The sequence below is a fragment of the Xenia sp. Carnegie-2017 genome, unplaced genomic scaffold (assembly GCF_021976095.1).
Source record: "Xenia sp. Carnegie-2017 unplaced genomic scaffold, XeniaSp_v1 HiC_scaffold_4, whole genome shotgun sequence".
NCBI classification, from domain to species: domain Eukaryota; kingdom Metazoa; phylum Cnidaria; class Anthozoa; order Malacalcyonacea; family Xeniidae; genus Xenia; species Xenia sp. Carnegie-2017.
The window spans coordinates 4,155,657-4,177,395 of NW_025813504.1; the positions used below are offsets into that span (position 1 = coordinate 4,155,657).

The 21,739-nt window shown below is 34.4% G+C and overlaps 1 protein-coding gene across 1 annotated transcript; it reads right to left on the reverse strand.

The window, feature by feature from the left end:
- Positions 1–1,603: 1,603 nt before the first annotated feature.
- Positions 1,604–21,183, reverse strand: LOC124455685 (E3 ubiquitin-protein ligase UHRF1-like). Its single transcript, XM_047006320.1, is given in 24 exon segments — positions 1,604–1,976; positions 2,080–2,178; positions 3,377–3,516; positions 4,256–4,349; positions 4,956–5,018; positions 5,240–5,314; positions 5,769–5,843; positions 6,268–6,462; positions 6,597–6,701; positions 8,042–8,149; positions 8,304–8,427; positions 8,840–8,952; positions 10,159–10,232; positions 10,575–10,616; positions 11,694–11,773; positions 11,856–11,908; positions 15,470–15,559; positions 15,651–15,729; positions 17,357–17,402; positions 17,405–17,479; positions 17,840–17,896; positions 19,456–19,614; positions 20,147–20,303; positions 21,089–21,183. Coding segments are annotated over 20 exon segments (1,845 nt in total). The 5' UTR covers positions 17,448–17,479; positions 17,840–17,896; positions 19,456–19,614; positions 20,147–20,303; positions 21,089–21,183; the 3' UTR covers positions 1,604–1,829.
- Positions 21,184–21,739: the final 556 nt, after the last annotated feature.

Here is a 21,739-nt window from a genome sequence, read left to right on the forward strand (position 1 = left end):
TTGCACCCTTCGTCACCAGCGTAAACACTCATTTGCTCATCTTCTGATATTTGCCTCTTGTAATCCATGTACTTACCTTCACTATCCAACTTACCAAGCGATGATCAATGATTTGAGTAGATTGTGTTTTAAATATTTTCAGAAAGAAAATAATGTTAGCGCTGAACAGTAAACACGTTAACACTGATCAGTTACACACGCATGCGCATCTCATGTGACTACGTAGTGACGTAGACTGATGACAAGATAGAATTCGAATGTTTTTAATAAGAAGTCAAAGCAAAGATGAGCAAAAATAATCTCAATTGCATTCATGTAGTCATTAGTATTAAATTCATTTAGACATCGGTATTGACATTCATGGTGATTGATATTGGCATTCATATAGTCATTGGTAACATTCATATAATTTTTGGTGATCGGCATTGACATTCTTCCTATAGTCGTTGGTAATTGAATTTACGATGCATAAAGCAATTGCTGATGACATAATATAGTTATTCGTATGGATATTCATATAGTCGTTGGTATTGAGATTTGTTCTGCCATTTGTATTGACATTCATACTGTCATTGGTTTTGGTATTTGCATTTGTACAGTCTTTGGTATTGTAACAGTCACTCATATAGGTATTCATATTGGTATTAGTATTCACATAACTATTGGTATTCACAGTCATCTAATCATTGGCATATTTGTCGTAATAAGAACACTGATTAATCAATGCAATTACATGAATAGTCAAGTACTAATTCAATTCACTTCAGTAATATTCAGTATAATTTTTGAATGCTCAAACACATCGCAGATTGGCTACAATCGTTTTCGCGTGTAGTCATATTGGTGCTATATTATATTGTTAATGGTGCTATAGCGCTGTTATGAACAAATAATCAGTTTCCTTTTTTGTTTCCTGCTTAGCTCAAGATTTTTTTCAAGTTATTTGTGCTTTTTGTCCTTTTACCAGAAAATCAAAAGTAATTGGACTAAGTTTCCCACTTCTAGTAATGCCTGATTATAAATATACAGCTCAAGTGTGTTACTTCGAAACATTTGAAAATGTTCCAAGATTTATAACTGTTTTGATTTTTAAAAGGTGATAATAATTATGACTGTTCAAAAATTGAGTTTTGTTTTAATCTTGACTTCTACATGTATACCACAATATTTGTAGTTGTATTATTATTGTACTTCTTCATTGTGAATTTGAAAGTTTTGAGGTCATTTATGCCGATACCGACATTTCTACTTTAACATGATGTCATTCATTATCATGTGTACAGTCAAAAAACTAAAAGTTACCTTAAATTTACTGTGGGTGAACTTAATAGATGCATGTAAAGTCAGGGTCACTAAAATGATGATAAAGTCGATATCTAAAACTAAAAATGTAATTTTTACTTTCACTTCTTAGAAACTTTTATGTTGTTTGTTGGTACTTTGAAAAAATTTGTACAATAAACTTCAATTAAGCACTTAGGTCTTATTCTACGTATGATTGAAAGTCATGACGTCATAGGGCGTGGTCCTGTATACAATAGCGTGACCAAAAATTTTCTGCTGGATATACAGCACTGAAAACAGGGGCAAAACAAGTTGACACTTTTAACGAAAAATAAATTTTTAATTTAGTTGGTTACTTCATGCAAGAGTTCAGCAACATTGAGTTCTATAAGGCAAAAACAGTACCTATTGTCACATGACTAATGTCCTTACTTACCATTATTAAAATTGTAATATAATAAAAAAAGTAAATTTTTAATATAAATGGAAAATAACTGAATCACTAGTAAAAAAATGAAGTAAGAAAACAACCAAATAAAATTTTGTCACCGTCCTTTGTCATATCCAGGAAATATTTGCTTCAGTGTATCATACAAACACATATTAACATCAAGTTTTGTTTCCTTGTCAAGATCAAAACGACAAGTTGGACAGGTAAAAACACCAGCTTTGAATGAACGGTTCAAGCAAGCCTAAAATGGTGTAAAAAAAATAATACACAAAATCCAAAGTCAAACTCTATGTATAAACAACGATTTACTCATTTAAGTGAACACTTAATACGCAAACACAAACCTTACAAACGTTGTGTTTGCATTGTGTTGTGACTGGCTTCGAAGCCAATTCTTGACAACAGATACAAAGAAAGGATTCCTCAACTCTCTTATGGAATTCCTATAAACATTTGAAAAATATGTTTCGGGCATCAGGTATTGATTACAAATGTGATGATTTCGATGAAGTACGACCATTTCTATATAACTTTAGTATGATTGAGAAAAGATGAATTGCGAAGTTAAATGTAAGAATGATCAACACTTAATCTTGTCACTGAGAAGTGAGAACCCAGCCTTGCACAAATTTAAGACCCTGTTTACACTAAACAGTATTGTTTCGAATTCAGTAAAGTATCCGGATTTGCTGTTTTTGAGCCTTCGGCGTATTGTTTCGGATTCGGCCGTTTACACTTGAGACTTGAGAGTTCCGATTGTCGAAACCTGAGGGATACCAGTTACGACGTATTTTGGCAGGTAATCTGTCCCCCATAATCATATTTTGAAGTATTCTACGCTTTCTTCTGTATGTGTGAAACGCAAACATCATATAAATTGCATTTGTTTTGGATGTCGATTGCATCAATTTCATTCACTCCTGTGTTATCCGCCATCTTGAACTTTTTGTACTCGGATTCGTCCGGTTTTCCGTTTACACGCAGATTTTAGGGAGATGAAAAGTTTTCGGATACAAGAATCCCATAAACTTTTTCGGATTCAGAATATCCAGTTTCCTCTTGCATCCTAAATTATTTTGTATCGGATTAATGACTGCAATTGTAAACGGAAAAATAAATCCGGCATAAAATATCCCAGATTTGCAATGAATCCGAAAACTTTAGCCCTATTGTAAATGGGGTCTAAATGCTTTCCTTGTTGTGATGTTACTATAAACGTTATAAGACAACAAGAACGAAATTAGATGCACACTCACACATCAATAGTTATCGAGTTGAACTCAATTCCATCCTTGTCATTGACCTTATATAATGCTAAGATGTACATCTTTACTTCCTGTGCTAATGTATGACTATATCTGATTTGCATGTCTAAACTATTGGAGAGTACGTGTACGTTACAATCATGCCATTAGTAACAAATGCCATTTATACAATCAAAATGCGCCAAAAGTAATGTTAAATCTTTCATGAAATGCACGTTTTGTGAAAATTTTTTATGCTCGCTGGTGAAAAGATAAGTTGTAATGATCACACAATCCTATCTCTAGTTAACTTCGAACAAAGACTTGAAAAGTGCACATTATAATCTTACCTCCATTTCTCAGTAGTATTGAACATATTTGTAAACAAATAACTTACGGTAATTGTTTTGTAAGACGAAAGAATATCCTCCCAGACTTTTTGGTTTTTCACATCTGACTTGATAAGGGTTATTTTATCTTTTGGTATTGTGTAAGACTTCTTTGCCGAGGGTGAATCGGGAGGAACGTCACTGAAAGCTAAACGTAGATACGTAGGTAAAACTCATGGATGTTAAGTGAATTTAAGAGAAATTTCGATTTCAAACGGAATTCTTAAGCAACAATCATTTCTAGGTTTAGTACAGAAATTTTTATTATATAAACTATAAATTATATTTTTATTGAAAAGGACTTCTTAAATCAAAGGAGCAGTTCAAATGACGCCGGCTAAACGGGATTCAGTGAGGCGTTAAATGTTTCGACGCGTAGAAAGGCGGCAAAACTTCAAGCTTAAAAATTACAAGTGTATGTTAAGCGCCACAAGTCATTTCTGTTGAAATTCTCAAATTAAGCCAAACTGGCTGTTTCAATTTTGTTTTACATAGTTCTTTAATCAGAATGTTGTGAAATTGCTCAAGAAGATTTATCTGATGATGATTATTGAATCATTTCCATTTGCCACAATCATTTAACGCCTCAATGAATCCCGATTAGCCGGGCTCACATGAACAGCCCCTTAGTAGACATTCTTAACTATTTATCTATTAATACTTGCATCTTTAAATAGTGGAAATTTTTAATGTTCCATTTGCAGAACCAGTGACGTTGCATTGCATAACGAGTTGCCGAAATATCTAAGACTTCCTTCAATTTTCTAGCATTTGCTGTAAATTGGCTATATCATGACTTTATATCAATTTCAAACTATCATTTAAATTTGAATTTTTACGTTTCAAAAACACTTTCAAATATCGCATGTTGTTTAAATAGCACTAACTTCTCTTTCGTTTTCCTTTCGTTCCTTTTCCTTCTTGCAGCTTTTCTTTTTCTAACCGTTTCTTTTCTTGTGCTTCAAGATACCCTTCAGGATACTAATATACGAAAAAAATGTCGAGTCGGCAATCAATGGTCAAAGCAAAGTTTCAAACAACTACTGCCTTCAACAAGTTTTATACATTCGTGATTTAAATGAAAGCAGTTAAGTGTTTATGAAAAGGCGTTTAATTTTTATGGACAGCGGTCATGTGCATACTGGAAAACAGTTAAAGAAGTGAGCGATTCGCACCAAAACAGGGTTGAATTGACACGCACTTAAAATATTGCTTAGAGAATTTGTTTGTAAAGACAGAGTGAGATCGAGATTGCGCAAGTTACGATTAAGACAACACAAAAAACATTTTACTAAACAAAGCTAATAAGCAAACTTGCATTTTGACTCGAACCATTCACACGTATTTGATTCTCGAAGCATTACATAATACAAATATTTTTATCAATTTAATTTGCTTGATTCCTCCAAGAGGACTTTAAACAAAAAGATCTTCATACAAAGACATGGCGCACTTTTTCGCACCTAAACCTCCAAATGGAGACTTTTCAAGAACGGAAAATTTCATTCCATCTTCGGACTGGTACAACTTCATGTAACCAGAGCAGCAAATGATCGACATTACACACAACCATGATGTAATACAAACCTGCATTGTCAATCCAAGTTCAGCAATTCTTTTTTTGCCTTCTGCAGTCCAAGGAGCCGGCTCCTAAAGTACGAGTGCGGTGCACTTACTCAAAACTTCATGTAACGTAAAATATTTTCTCCCGACACAAAAACGCAAATAGACAAAATTTTTTCATTTGTTCCAAGTAATACGATACAGTCGATTTACTTCGCAAATATTTAGAAGAAAATGGCTAGTTGATTTCATGATTCTTCTGTACGGTTTGTAACTCCCCCCTGTAAATACAACATTGTGGGAAATACCTCGTCATCACGGCGTAGCAAGTAGCGTCTCACGATAAATCCAGCCTGCCCTTTCTCAGGCCAATATTCAACAACCTGCATGAAACATGGGGCAGGTACACATCAAGTCATTTAGTTAACGGTTAACTTATAGGATTGGTAATTAAGAAGGGTGGGCAAACAACAGCAAAATCCGGCCAATGAGACAGAAGAAGATATATGTGTTTCTGAAGAAAACAATAAATGAACAATAGTTGAAGAAATAGAAATATCTTTACTGTTATATTCTCTGATATGCCATCAGAGAATACTCTGACTGTCGGTACTCCTCAAAACATTAAATAGAGAGCATACGGGGGGGGGGGACGCTGTCACTCTCCACGTTATATAATTCATTAACCATGGCTATAAGGAGATGGACTTAGAACCACCGAGCAGGAATATTTTTGTTAAATTCATTTTACTGAAGTGGAAGCACTAGATCTGTATACTTGGATTTGAAGACAACACTATGGAAAAAATAGTACCATCAGGATAGTGTGTCACTCACCTTATATATTCCATCATATCGATTACCAACTTCGGGTGCATATTTAGAATGTTTCTTGAATTTCCCACTACGAATCTAAAACAGCAAAGAACAGCTACGCATTAAACGTTTACTCGCAGAGTCAAAATAAACTGAGATAAAAAGGTCACGTGAGTTTTGATCTCTTTCAAAACATTTATCTAAACTTTGATTGTTGCATGACGTTCTTTTAGCTTTGATTCACTTTTGGACCTTGAATACTATCGTTCTTCCTCATGACTTTCGATGTGCAATTAAAGGCACAACTCAAAGTTCAATGAATGCAAGCTTAATTATCTGGTTCTCAAGTAATTTGTTTCATCTTATCTTGCGTTTTATTCGTAAATGCAGGTAAATATTGATCTGTATCAAATTTAAATATAGCATCAACTTTAGGTCAGATGTTACTCAACGTTTTTGGCAGTCAAGAAAAAGCTGAGGAAGCTGTACTTGTACTTATTTCTTCGTCAATTAAACCTACCACTCTCACAGGTTTTCCAGCCTTCCAGTCCTTTGCCTTTACTCTTTCCTTCTCCGACAATGGCGCAGCACAATTCCTGGCCAAAGCTCGGTTCATTTTAGTCAACTTTTGATCACAAGACTGTTCAGCAACCCGCTTGTTGCCCGACAAATCTCGTCCACCACTTCCAGTGTAGTAAAACTCGTCTCCGTTGTCCTGTTTGAAGGCAAATAAATCGGCTAAAAGTTGAACAATGGATTTCAGATAAGTCATCAGTGTTGGTTGTTTGCAAATACAATCAAATGAGATAGAAAAACTTCCAAAATAGATAGACAAATTTTCAATCATACCCAATCATCTTCATATCCACCTGCCAACACAATTGAAAACGCGCCTTCGTTATCGCGACCATGAATACCGCTGACATGAGGACGATGGACGCCGGCTTCGCTCGCCTAAGGATAATCAGCAAACGCAGCGATGTCAAACTTTTAGTCAAATTATACGACAATTTATACTACGTAACGTTTGGTCTGTAGATACTACGACCAATGACAAGGTTCTTCGAGGACCTGTTGAAACATTAAACGTTTAAACATAACCATTGAAACATATACCATTAACCATGGTATCTACAACGTTTTATTGACAAAATTGCAATGGGAACGGCGAAACAAACGTTTTGTTTAAAGTTTGAGCTTTCTAGCCTAATAGTCACAAAACGTCTTATAACTAACAGATAACTATCATAAAGTATCGACGCTAAAACCAATTGAGGTAGTTTTGTACTGTTGTCGCGTTAAGAGCTGTGAAAATTTGCAGAAAATCGAAAATATAGAATAAAAAAATTAGAAATTTGATAACAGAAAGAACTTTCTGGTCATGTCATAGGCAGTCCACAACTACGTGGTTTTTGTTATTAATATAAATGAATAAAGAATTTGTCTCGCATTGATCGCTTAATCTCGCACGTCAATCTCGCGCGACGTTCGTGTGACGTTTAGTCTTATCGGTTTATTAATTAGACAAGGTAGGCAACTAAAGTAAACAAATCATTGACCGTTAACATAAACACTTTAAAAACTCGCGAAAAAAACTATTAACTAACTAACATTAATGAAACAAAAACTACAGCCAATTGAAAACGGATGAATTTACTACATTCTTACCAGTTTTCAAGATTCAAATCCTTTCCGAAGCATGTAAAAAAGGCGAGCGTTTTTGGCCTTTCTACCTTTTTTTTTGTGGAAATCTATGCTGAGGTCACCATATCAGTCCCCTCGTCATCTTTTTGAATTTTTATCGTTCCTTCATTGGTGGAAAGTTTGCTTATGAAATATTTTACCAATTAAGGAACGATAAAAATTCAAAAAAGATGACGAGGGGACTGATACGGTGACCCCATCATAGATTTCCACTACAAAAAGATAGAAAGGCCAAAAAACGCTCGCCTTTTTCACATGCTTCGGAAAGATTTGAATCTTGAAAACTGGTAAGAATGTAGTAAATTCATCCGTGTTCAATTGGCTGTAGTTTTTGTTTCATTAATGTTAGTTAGTTAATAGTTTTTTTCGCGAGTTTTTAAAGTGTTTATGTTAACGGTCAATGATTTGTTTACTTTAGTTGCCTACCTTGTCTAATTAATAAACCGATAAGACTAAACGTCACACGAACGTCGCGCGAGATTGACGTGCGAGATGGAGCGATCAATGCGAGACAAATTCTTTATTTATTTATATTAATAATAAAAAACCCGTGAGTGTGGGCTGCCTATGGTCATGTATAACAATCTCACCCCGATCCTAAAAAGCCATGAAGATCCAACTGGTATTCCCGGAATGGGACCAAAATGATTCGACGGAACCACCGTACAGATTTTAGTTCGTCCAATGCAGGCCATACCCTAGCAGCCAACATCAAATATATCAGATTTTTTTCGCAATTTGAGCATGCGCATAAAATTCTCAATAAACTAGCCATGCTTATAAATCTGTGTTGCATTTAAAGCGTCGTCGCAAAAACTTAAACATAATTCATTTGAACAGTCAATGACTTACTCGACCCCAGTCACGGGTGCTTTGAGAGTTGGCGGATGCCATTTTCTGTTTCTTTTTTGTTGTTCGCATTTTTTCACCAGCCTTGATAACTTCAGATGAATCCACCTTACATGATGGGCAGTACCTAACAGAAGGAGTACGGAACAATTGAACCACATAGGCGAGGCAGAAGTCAAGACGGTGTCTTGAAACAGAATCAACAGGCTGAACAATTTCAATATATCCTGAAATCATGACGACACCTTGTGAGAAAAAATGTAAAAAATTGACTTAAGATGAAGAATGAAGACTATTTTTCGTTATAATGATGTTGTGTCTTACATCAAGAAACGGTACTTTTCCAATCGTACGAAGTTATGCAAATTATACGCCGGAGTCAACAAAACATTTCATAAAGGTAAATCTACTCCATAGCTCTAACGTTCTCGAGATTTGAAGTCATATATTGACTGACGAATACCATTACGTAATGCAATCATCTAATACCCTTAGAATTACAAACACTGGAGATGAACTCCGAATGGAATCGATACTACCATTCATCGTCATCGGGTATTTTCTTCAGCGGTGGGTTCAAACAGTAGATATGATACGCCATGTTACACTCATCACATAGTAACTGCTTGTCTGGGTCTTCTTTACCTCCACACTAATGCATGAAAACAAATAAAACAAATCAACTTTTACATATTCGACTATCACTATATTTAGCTGAGTGCTCACGCACACTCCTCAAATATCACTATAGAAGCGCGGTTACACAGCTTGACTATCTAGAGTGATTACACTCATTGACTAGTGCTACCAATATGGATATACGACAGACTGTCGTTATACGCGTGGTTCCACAGCTTTCTACACACATATCGAAGCAAAACGGAATAAGCAGACGAAATGACGTCGATCGATATTTTCGATAGCAGAAGAATGTTGACGCATTTTCTTAATGTACGTCACAACAAAAAAAAACCTCGACTCCAAAACATCGTCATAAAAACATAAATGACGTTGAAGTCAACTCAGGACTTGCGCGGAAACAGTTTTAATTCTCCAACAAAAAGACAATAAAGTGGATAAACTGCTTAAACTGAAACTCGAAATAAAAATCACGTACATAGATTATTTGACTACTGTACAACCCCAGAACAAGAAGTATCGCAGGCCGACCAGCAATTAAACAAACATAAGGACAAGTAAAGGAAAAGATTGCGGCTCCCACACCATTTAATATTTATTCATTGGGAAAAATAAACTTTTTGTCATATGAGCAAAAATGACTTTTTAGTGTCATCAAATTTCAAAATAATGTCATCTTTCGTCTTCTATCATCCAACTAAATTTACGTTAATTGCAAATCTCGGATTGTTGATTTTAAAATAATAGAGTTTATCCAAAAAATCATGCTGCAGTGTTTGACAATGATTGGATGGATTTGTTTACAACACTGAACGTCACCACTTGTTCAAATTAAGCATTTCCATCAAACAACAAATGTTTTGTTGGTTACTATACCTGACAGGCAACATCCAAAATACAACTTACACAATTGATGAGCTGTTTTAATGCAAACAATTCGAGTTATAATTGGATAATATATGTAAAAACCGAATAATTCAAAAGTCAGCTCCAATATGAAACTCCAATATTAATCAAGCGTTTTAAACTTTTGCAAAAAAAAGGACTTTAGGTAGTTGCTATTACTTGTGAAAATCGTATCAACAGCTCGATCGTACAGAAGAAAAGCGATAACGAAACAATTGGTATCATGTTATACTGACCATTTTTTTCGGGCGTTGCATGAATAAGTTTTCCCAGAAATAAATTTACAAGAAAATAACTCAAAGTTTTTAACTACCGTAGAGCATGCGCAGTGCTTGCATGGTTTCAGTGGGTCGTCTTTACAGATGTCACAATCAGGCTTGTTTTGACCTAAAAATATCAAGGTGAAATGAATTCTCAATTTCTTGGTGATGTAACATCTTCCCTTCCAAACAATTAACATTTTGCAGGACTTGATACCGCCCCTTATCACTGGAAAGTTTTCATTAAAACTGGATTAGGCACTAATGTTCGCGTTGTAGTTTCGAAATAAAAAAAGTATTGTGGAGAAAATTTCGTTTCACAAACAGCTTAAGAGTTGAGGCAGGATGTAGGAAGTAGAAAACAATGCTATCTGAATCTGTTAATTTGAAGAATCTGTAAGCTAGACTGAGAGTTGTATCGTTGGACATAATATGACATACGATCAGTAAAAGTCTAAAACATACGTACGTTTGATCACACTGGACTCATCTTGAGAACATTGCTCTCCTTCTACAAAGAAATGAAATAAAAATTGTTATATATTAAGACGATTAAAATGAATTAATAATGAGTTCAATTAATATAAATTAATAATGAATTAATAATGCCATTATTAAGTTAAGAAATTGAAAAACATGATTAAGGTGTTCACTAAAAACATTACCCGCAATAAGCTTAGTCAACTTAAAATTTAATAGTAAAAAGTTTAATCAAATCGCACTACGTCGAGCTCAGTGAAACACTCTTTTAACAGACTGATCTGTGTATCGTCTCAAACAGCCCAATACTATTTTTAATGACTGCGTTTATTATTGTTTACATATTCACCATTTTTTAAAGGGTAGTTGGATACACAAAGTAAATGCGAAATATTTCATTTTTCACGGACACATATATATCTAAAAACTATAGTATAAATATTAAACAGATACAAAGACACGCTCAAAAGTCAATGTTATGAAAAAAACATTTAGATAACAATAAGGTGGCGTAGCCTATGTTATAGACGATACTGCGCAAAAAATATCGAAGAAAATCTCACCCAAGCTTACGTCATATGACTCACATCTGTGCGAGGTTTTGCATGAATTAACTGCGTCAAACAAAATTTATTCACTTTGTAATGACAACATGGGTAACACAAGGACCGTGAAAGTGAATGAAATAATAGATAAAGAAATAATCAGGCTCGGTTGCTGATTTTTGCAAGTTGAAATTTTACGCCTTCTCATCTCGCTGAAAAGAGTCGGGAAAACTGTTTGTACTGGTTGTCTTGCCGCAGTTGTCAAAATATACGAAATATCAACGATGGGACAATTTTTGTACTGATTATACACATGCGTAATCAAGCCTGTACAACCAATACAAATAATTGTCCCATCCAGCGGGATGATAAGGCGTAGAACATTTTAATAAACAGAAATCATCAAGCAAAGCTCGTTCTTTCTTTCAGTTTTACTTCATTCAGGACGACAAACTCCTTGTGTTAGCCATTGCTGACGAAGCAAAAAAATATATACACACGACAAGCATATGCTTGTAGAGCATCACGGGAAATTTAGTAAGAATAGTAATATTTTGACTAACCATTTAAGTTGGGTATTTCAAATATTTCATCAATGAACAACAGCTCGCATTCTTCCGATATTGTTTCGTTTTTGTTTTCACTTTGACGAGAGGAACAACAAAATACTGTTCACAAACTTGATGTCACTTGCATCCCCAAATTTTAAAAGTATAACCGCTTACTTCAGTATTATCTTGGCACGAAGTTTCTTACTTCCACGAGTCGTCGACTCGCTCTAAAACACAATAACGCAACAAAATAATTCAAAATCCTTCTAAGGAGCTGTTCATTTGAGCCCGGTAGCCGGGATTCAACGAAGCGTTAAATCATTTTGGCAAATGGACACGATTAAAGTGGTTATATCACGAATTTTAGCCCCCCTTTTTTATTAGCTAAATTGAAAGACCTTGTTTCAGTGATTTTAAATCTGCAATTATAATTGAAATTGGATTGGTGAAAGTGATTTTACGGACGTTCAAAGTCACGATTTTCAGCATTTTTTTTGCGAACTTTTTGATTGGTATGCTAATGACTTGTGACGTAGAAAGTTGAACACATATATCAACATGGCGTATTCTACTAGTAATCTTAATAAGAAACGCGGAAGAAAACGCTGTGTTGCTGGCGGACCTAATCAAATTAGTTGCGCCAATGATTCAAAAACCGAAGGAATGTCGATGCATCTGTTTCCTAAAAAAGAAACAGAGACGCAAAGACATAGAAAATGGGTAAATTTTGTGCGTAAACATAGACCGGGTTTTGAGGCTTCCTCTACCTCGTGTCTGTGTTCTGCGCATTTTGAAGATTCTTGTTTTGACCTTAATTTGAGCGTGTAAGTCAAGCTCAAAAGAAGGTTGAAGAAAGATGCTTTCCCAACCATTGACGTGGCTGGGATTCCTGAACCATTACAGGACGAAATAACCGATCGAAAGCGAAGACAAGTAAGTTTACGCTTGTTTATGTTAATTTTTCTTTTGTCATATGTAAATTCGATATAAGTTTTGTAGATTATTCGACATACTCTCCATAAGCCATCGCTGAAGGAAACATGTTCTCTCAATGAGGAAGTACCATCTACTAATGATGAAGCTGAGCATGTTTAAGTATGCACTGGGGAAGCAAACGATTCGCCATTTGAACGGCTTCCTATTTTCCATTTTTACATTTATGCTATGATTTAATTCCATATATTTTTTCTTTTGTCTTTTTTCCCAGACTGACATTGAAGAAAAGATATTCTTTCATTTAATTCTTTCGGCTTAACCACTCAGTAGTTGCACCAATTTGTTTTTATTGTTTACTCTTGTTTCAAACCATTAAACTGCATGTCAACTTTTATAGTGCATCCATGTATCTCCTATTTGGTTTTCATCTAGGCATATTTCCTGACCATTCCAAACTCAGCAAAGAAGGTCAACAGTCTCTACAGTGCACAAGTTAAAAGACTATTCCATCATCGCCCCTCTGATGGTATGTAACCTGTTGTGTTACCACTTGGATATGCTTTCCGAATAAAGTGGTAAACACAAGCAGGTAAAGGCCGAGTATTCTCCCATCCCATAGACCCACAAAACCATCGCATCAACCATCTGTATGCCACAGCTCTCAAGTACCTGAAGTAAATAAAAAGGTTGGACTAATTATTGTTGATGAAAAAATGTTGATTATAACATTGTTTCTCATACAATTTACATTCTTACATATCTAATGATTGTGATGCTTGGCGGCGATAAGCACGTCCATTCCTATCTCTCAATAGTGGCCCGACGTTTTCAAGGACAGCCTCATGAACAAAAGGCCCAAATTTGGCATGCTGTGTTATGCATGATATTTTCTCAATGCTGCCATCGAATGTCATTTTCTGCAAAGCTGGTCCAATTTCCTTACCGCATCTGTAGTCTAATGCGCCTTCTAACTAATCGGTATGACAGCATTGACAATTACACCTGAAACGTGGGAGCATTCTGGTTTATAAATTAACTTTATGTATATTACAAACAGGAGAAAACAACAACTTACCATTCACCGAGTGGAATTACGCCATCACTTCGTTGTTCTAATGTCGCAGGGAGAATTCCATCGGGATCATCTGGAGTATGCACTTCATCACCATCTCCTGCTAGCGGTTCATCGTCATATGCGAAGTCGTTTAAATGCTCGACATAACCCACGGATTCCGAGCTCGAATCAGATACGCATTCAGACATCGAATTCGAATTATCTGAGCACTGATTTGAGGCCATACTTTCCGGACAACTTGTTTTTTAATATTTTATTGAAAATACTGTCATTATTTGTTTTTAAGACAAGAAAAACGACAACAAAATCACCTTCTATAATATAATATTATATTGACGGAAACAGACGTGTTCAACTATCTACGTCACAAGTATCAATATGGCGTCGTAAAAAATTCGCAAATAGTACCCGACTTTGGAGGCAAAATTAAGCAACTTATATTTATCTGTTTACGTCCAGCGACATGTCATAGTTCTTCAAATAATCCAAATTTTCAATTAAGTTCATAAAAAAGGGGGGCTAAAATTCGTGATATAACCACTTTAAAAACTTCCCAACAGAAAACTTATTTGAGCAATTTCTCTATGCTCTGACTTTGCAAGTTCACAAAACCTTTCAAATGAAAACAAACAATTCCAGCCTTGATTTGAAAATTATGACTAAAATGGAATTATGACGCTTAGAAGGTTGTAAGTTTTACGCTTAAAGTTTTACTCCTTTCAATTACTAAAATCATTTCACGCCTCGCTATATTCCGGTTAGCGGCTCATGTGAACAGCGTCATAAGTAAGTCATGTTCGTCGTAATTTTCAAATGTGGAGTATATAAGCTTTGTGATTTTTGCATGGTTTCAGTTCTTGAGACACGTTTTAGCGAAAATGAACAAAAAGGCATGGACAAAGCACCATATTCACTTTAAACGTTTCACCAGTAAAGTCGTGCAAGTACTTAAGACCTTTCAATGTGTTGAAGATCTGGTTTAGGCAATGTTGTAGAGGCGTAACTAAAACGTTATATGGGGTATATTCGTATATTCCGTTGTGACCTATTGATTTCTTCTGGAAGTGAATTGAATTAGATGATCCTGCCATGATCATGTATGGTCCTACAAGTCCTACAAGATTGTAATAATTACGGCGAATCGAAAACTTGAACAATATTTGTACGTCAGGTCAGACTAACAAAGACCTAAAAATTGGGGTTTTTTCTTCAATAATCTTAACAGATAATATGAATTAATAGGAAAGGATCGTGGAGATGAAAATTTTGCACCTGCAATCAAAATGGTTGCCACAAAGTGAGTTGAATATAAGAAATATCTTTATTTATAGCGCTTCATCTTCATTTAAGTTGTTTTTAAAGCCATGCTTAGTATACGAGACCTTCGTGAGGTCCATTGATTTTTTCAACTCATGACTGCTTGTAGAAGCCATTCAAAGGCAAATTACTCCCCGTTGTTTCAGGTTATAAGTTCTGTTGGTTTTTTAGTGTTATAGATTAAGATAAGAATGCTAATGTACAAATGCTACGTGGTACAAACATTTGAGATCTTTAGCTGGATTTATACTATAAATCAAATTTTTAAAAGTTTCTACTTTCTTTCTGATAAATCCTGTTGTATTTATCTTTCTAAACAAAATGATGTGAGCAGCAACAACAACAACAAAAACAGAACTGTGTAATACGCTATTAAAGTCCTAAGACAGTTATGCACGTAGAGTAAAGACGAATGGACTGAACGATCACGATGAAAAACAACAAGTAGTAGAAAACTCACTTTTCTCATGACTTTTACATCATACCAGAAACCCCTTTCCTTTGGATTGTCGGTGTTATAGTTCGCCATTACAATCTTTCCGACCGTAATCTAAAAAAAAACCCCGCCGCCTTACGTATATAATCTACAAGCGTGCATAAAGATCATCAAAAGTGATAGTCGGAAAGATTTTAGTCTTTACTTGATCCCATGACAGTAGAACACTTGCTCTCGGTCGAATATCTTTTTCCATTAGTTTGACAGCTTCGTCATCTTCGTAACTACACAAAAACAAGAAAAAACGGTTAACCAAAAGTTTTTGACTCTTACCACACCGAGTGATCATTTTATAATATAATACAAGAAAGGTTCTGTGGGGAGGGGGGAGGGGGCAATAGCAGTGTAGTAGAGATCGTTGGACTATTAGGGAGCTTTAGCAATGACTACGAGTACGATTTACGTCATTTTGGCGAGAAAACATTGTTGCGACAACAAAAACATGTAGCCGTCATCAATCTGAGTACAATGTTTTAGGAAAAATCTGTAGTCGCGGACTACGATGTCTTTTAAGCAAAGAAAGTAGGTATATTTTTCATTGTGTAAGAAATTAGTTTACAGTAATTATTTTCGAGCATGCAGGCTTTTACTTTAGGAACCTTTTTTAGCGCAGATGTACATTAAAAAGGAAAATATGATCTGCAAAACTTTCTGTATTTCGCACGCAAAATGAAAGGTAAACAAACAATAAAATAGTACAAATATATCGTATAAACTTAAAATAGTGAAGATTTTCAGTCTAAAGATCCTATATTCCCGCAAAATCAGTATTACCGATTCGTTGATATCATTATTGACAAATAGAGCCGTAGCTGCTTCGCAAACGTCTGTATTTTTTCACAATAAAAAGACTCGCTCTGTTGTTTATAGCTAAAACAAAATTTTGACGAAGCGACAACGACAACAAACTTCCTCGTGCCATTCTCTTACACGGTCAAACTTCGTACTCGTTGTCGTAGTCGTACTCTTGCTAAAGCTCCCTATTGAGGTGACAGTGGCTACACATGAAAATAATTTACACAAAATGTCAAATAAACGAACAAAAGCAATATGAATTCAATATAAACAATATTACAAAAAAAAAAACAAAAAAAGAAATGACTTGTGGTCAGTCTTAGGCATAGAATTTGGTAGTAAATCTGACATTTTTCTCCTTAAATAAATTAGCCAATTATTTCATTTGAAATAATTTCATACAATGCAGCAAAACTGCAATCGTTTTTCGAGCAGTACAATCTCGAGGAAAGAAGCCTAACAAAACTTCCACGCAGTTGCACCAATTGACATACAATGAATGAGGCTGTTTTGTTTGAAACATACTGTAACTTCCTACTAATAATATATGTATATGTTGAGACCCGGGGAATGAGTGAAAACACTTCATAGAGAAGGCGCCTTTAAGGAAACATTGGGTTCACGGAGAACCTTTGACAATTACTAGAATTGATGTACAATGACCTTGTCTTAAAGAATGAGTATCAGGATCATGCTTTGCGCGCTTGGTTGGCCATTTTAAGGGATCCCGAAAATTGCGGTTATAATATGTTTGATTTGACTACATAAGTACAGCATATAAATACGGCGTGAATATCGTAGCAACAGTCAAACTATCAACCATAAATACTTTCTTTAAATAAATATGATCACATAAGTCAACAAACGAAACAAAACCTCTACTGAATACGCATCGGATTGCTTATCCAACGAAAGTGCACAAAAGTTCCCTTATATGAAAACATAAACATTAAGCACGCAAAGCCAGACCCTTATACTCACTCTTTAAACATAGAGCTTAAATAACAATACTTATGTCCTGCCGTGTTCCATTAAAACAGTGAATTTCCAACCTACCCATCAAACTCGACATGATAAAGTATTTTGCTTGGATCTGAATCACAACTAGCAGTAAATCCAATAATTTTGCCTCAAACCAAGCGCCCATGTCACAGTCTTTGCATCAATGATATCTCCAATCTAAAATAAGGTTTAAAGTTTCACAATATTAACCAATAGCTACTGACAGGTAGAAATGAGTTGATCTGGTAATGGAATGCATACGAATATAAAAGTTTTAAATGTGGTTTTTTATATTGTTAAAAACACCTAGCAAGCAAACATTCAAAATTGCCTATTGTCACCACTGTTAATCGCTAACTCTGACATTGTGTTTCTTGTATTTTCAAGACGATATTTTACGATTTTTTGTCGGAACGACCACAATTCACCAACTCACTAACTCTGTAAGTTTTGACCCTGTGGGTTACACCATTGCGTACAAATACATTGTATGTATTTAGTATAATTGACAAGAGGTAGATCATTTGTTATTTGTACCTTGTACAGTCCTTTCATTTCAATGCTGGACTTGCCATCTTCGTTTTTCGTGTCATTCTTAAAAAAAAACACTTAATTTAAGATAGTGGCGAAGGCGGCCAGAACCTTTACTCCGGCAGTTCAAACTTTTCATCACTCTCATTTTTTGTAAAACTAATTCCGTTCACATTTACCACTGATTTTTAAAAATATAGTAGGCAAACTTTGTTAACGCTAAAAAGTCATGAACTAATTCTCGTAAAATAACCTTCAACGCATTGACAAACTAAATTAGAACACGTTAAACATAAATTGCATTAACCCTTCGCACCTGAAAGTTTACAACATGACTCGTTTGAATTTTTGGTTTGCACTAAAAGTACATGTGTTCTGTAATGAAAGCCACACACCAAGACATTTTTTGTTCCGGTGCATAAAGATTTTAATAACGTGAGACAGTTTAACCAGTGTGAGAATTAGTTCAGAAAAAACGATGTGCAATTTTTTTGACAAAAGTGTTTCTTTAGAGGCATAATCAAATCGATATTACGTTAATTATTATATAGCGCTAAATGCTAAATTAATATTTTTAAACGTGAACAAATTCATATGATTTACGACAGTGTTTTTCGTTAAAACCGCTGATTTCTGCACATCGTTTAAAAAAGTGATGTGCAATTGTTTTCATTTTAGCAAAAACGATGTGCAAACTGCACATTGCACACCGTTAACTGCACATTGTGCAAACTGCACATTGCACACCTGGTTTAACCATATAAGTTAGAATTATTCAGCCCATCAAGGACCCTAAAGTTACAACACGCAAGTAATACGTTTTCTTCTACTTCTTTTTTAAAAAAAAACTTTGTCTTTGCATACAGGGCCTTATCAATAACTGGTAAGTTAGTGGCCAAGTTTATGGGCTGAGACCACACACACCTTCTGTTGAGTGATGCTCATAAACCACAGAAACATGTTAAGGAAATAGTATGTGCGTAGTTTGGTTTACCAATGTATTCGTTCCCACACGGCTAACAGCCAAGGAACAGTTATTGACGTTAGTTAAATTTCCTTATGTACCATATATAGCTTAAATAGAGGAACTATTCCGACCAATAATAACATTTGTTATTTGTAATAAAGAGTATAAATACTGCTCTGTAAAATAATAAAAATCAGTTCCATCATTAAGTTCACTTGTGGTTGTTACTGAAGGTATAGAGTATATTATGAAAAGAAAGAGATATGGCGAGTAACTAGTACTCAACACCCTCATGAAAACCATTCATTTGCTCTACATTGCAAGTCATCACTCTGTATGTACGTATGTATGCAAGGCTCATGTAAAGTTTTCCACTCATGTAAAGAAAAGTTTATGGGCAGTTTAAATGTAAAACTTATGAGCAGCTTGTGTGAAGTTTTTAAATACTCAAAAAACAGTTTAAGACAAAGGAACATACACTTTATAAGTAGTTATAAAACATTTTATGAGTAATCAATGTAAAATTTATGATGAGCTGATGTACATTTTTTACTTAACAAAGAACAATTTATGAACAACTAATTTAGTAAAGTAAATTTAGAAGCCTTTCACCATTTTTTCAGACAAAAAAATGACTTAAATAATTTATACTCACACATCTATCAAGTGCCTTGATTTTATTTTCATTTTCTGATATTTTTTCCTTGGTTGATGCTGATAAATTTGCTTCCATTGGTAAGAGAGGACGAATCATTAACTGGATGATATCATTAAGACCAACATCATAGTCAAATAGTGTATGCCCGCTCTCAAGCTACAGTTACAAAGGAAAAAAAAACAAAAAAACTTATTGATGATCTCACTCATTATCATTCTTCATTCTTCAAAATTATTTTAAACAATTCAGAAACAATTTTTCCATATCAGGATGCTCTGTAGTTCTTTTATGGATAAACTAAATAAAATGAACTAAAATATTCATTTGAGGTCTTTAGTCTTCGACACACAACATCCCGATTCAAATAAGTGACGTTGTTGATGTTTGATTAAAATATGACTGCATTTTAGTAAAAAGTGATTTAGAAAGTAAACATTTTCAGAAATTGTTGAATCCAACAACCATACATACGTACATTTCACAGAGGTTCTTAATTGGAAAGATTTAACTTCAAACTGATTATGCTGGATAAAATTAATGTAGAAAACGTTGAACTGAGTTTGGTATAACTTTTCACATAAATAAAAAATAATCTTGCTTTGTGCCCACTTCTTAGTGATTTAAAAAGATGAAAATGTAAGTGCTATAATACATTAATGCAACAATTAATTTCTAGTTCCAAGCTCACTTGCTTTCCACGATAAAACAACCTTTGCCGTGTGGGTTCAACATCAAATAGTGACACAAGCTTTTCTTTTAGATCATCTATGCCAGTGAGTTTGCTCAGATTATCCACTTGGACATTCTGCTTCCCATCCATAGTTCGAACTTGGATCCACATTTTTCTATAAACAATTCAATCCATTTTTCAACAGCTTACACTTTAGACACAACAATACCCCAAACCCCAATAAATCTTTTATTGACTAAAAAAATTTCATCATCAACCAATTTCATATGAATCATAATTAATACATCCTGTCCCCAAGTGTGTCACAATTAGCTAGAATTTTTAGATAAATGGGAAGACACATTGCTTTCTAACTTCTTTATATATATGTTCATGTTTTACTTGACATTATCATATGAATTATTTTATATATACATAGTTTAACAAAAAAAACTTTTCTTAACAACTCAGGGTCAAGACTATTTAACTAACTGGTTACATAAAAAGGAGGGGGGGAGGATGAATCTGTTTGATATTCGTCATATATGATATAAACAAGTCTCGTTTTTTGGTAATTAGTGCATGTCAGTCGCCAAAACAATAATTTTTTGAGTAATTTTTATTGAAACACTACGTAAAACAAATTACAGGTAATGGATATCTACTTTAGACACATGAATATTAAAATATTAAAATCAGTAAACTACAGAATTTGAATTAATTATTTTGTTAAAATTCAGTTTATTCCTATCCTGATTGTTTTGTATGAATGTGAGTTGTTCTGGCTGATTTAAGCCTTGTTAAAAATTCTGCAAAGCATGTAATCTAATGTTATTCTTTGGCAACATATAAATACAATTCAAGAAACTTAAATATAAAGACTAAAATGCAGAAACTCCTCAAAAGTAAACTATAATATCCTTCAACCCTTTCCCCTCTGATCATGGTTAGGACACTTACACTATATTTACCAATTAATGTCCATTGTCTGTTGTTTTGCCTAAGGTTAACTTGTCTGTTTAGATTAAAAAATGATAGCTTTAGAGTTTTGATTATACATGCAATGAAGATCAATTCGAAAAACAAACTCAGTGATGCATTTAATATTGCAGACTTTACATAACATGCAAATTTTAAAACTATTGAGCTACATATATTGGTAGTTTAACACTTCACTAAACTAGACATTTGCTTTCACAAAACATTGTCATTCAAATAACAGGATTCCCTTTATATCATGCATGCTTGCAGTCAGATATCAAGACATTCAAAAATACAAATAGCTAGTACTTGAAAATATGATGACCTAAAGAAAAGGATGTAATATGTAATACATATCTAGGTCATTCTCCGATGAAAAATCAACCATCAAGTAATAATTCTTTGCTTTCATACACAGCTAAAAGCAAACAACAACAACCACCATCGCGGCCAATAAAAATAAAGCTAGTCATATTTATATTTTCCACCCACAGCAGCCATGAAAACCATCGAACTTTGTCTCCCTTCCCATTCCACACAAATAACAGACAGTACTAACAACAATAACAAATGGTTCATAAATACATTTTTAATAACGCAACAAATACAACCATTGCATGAGTGCGTTTG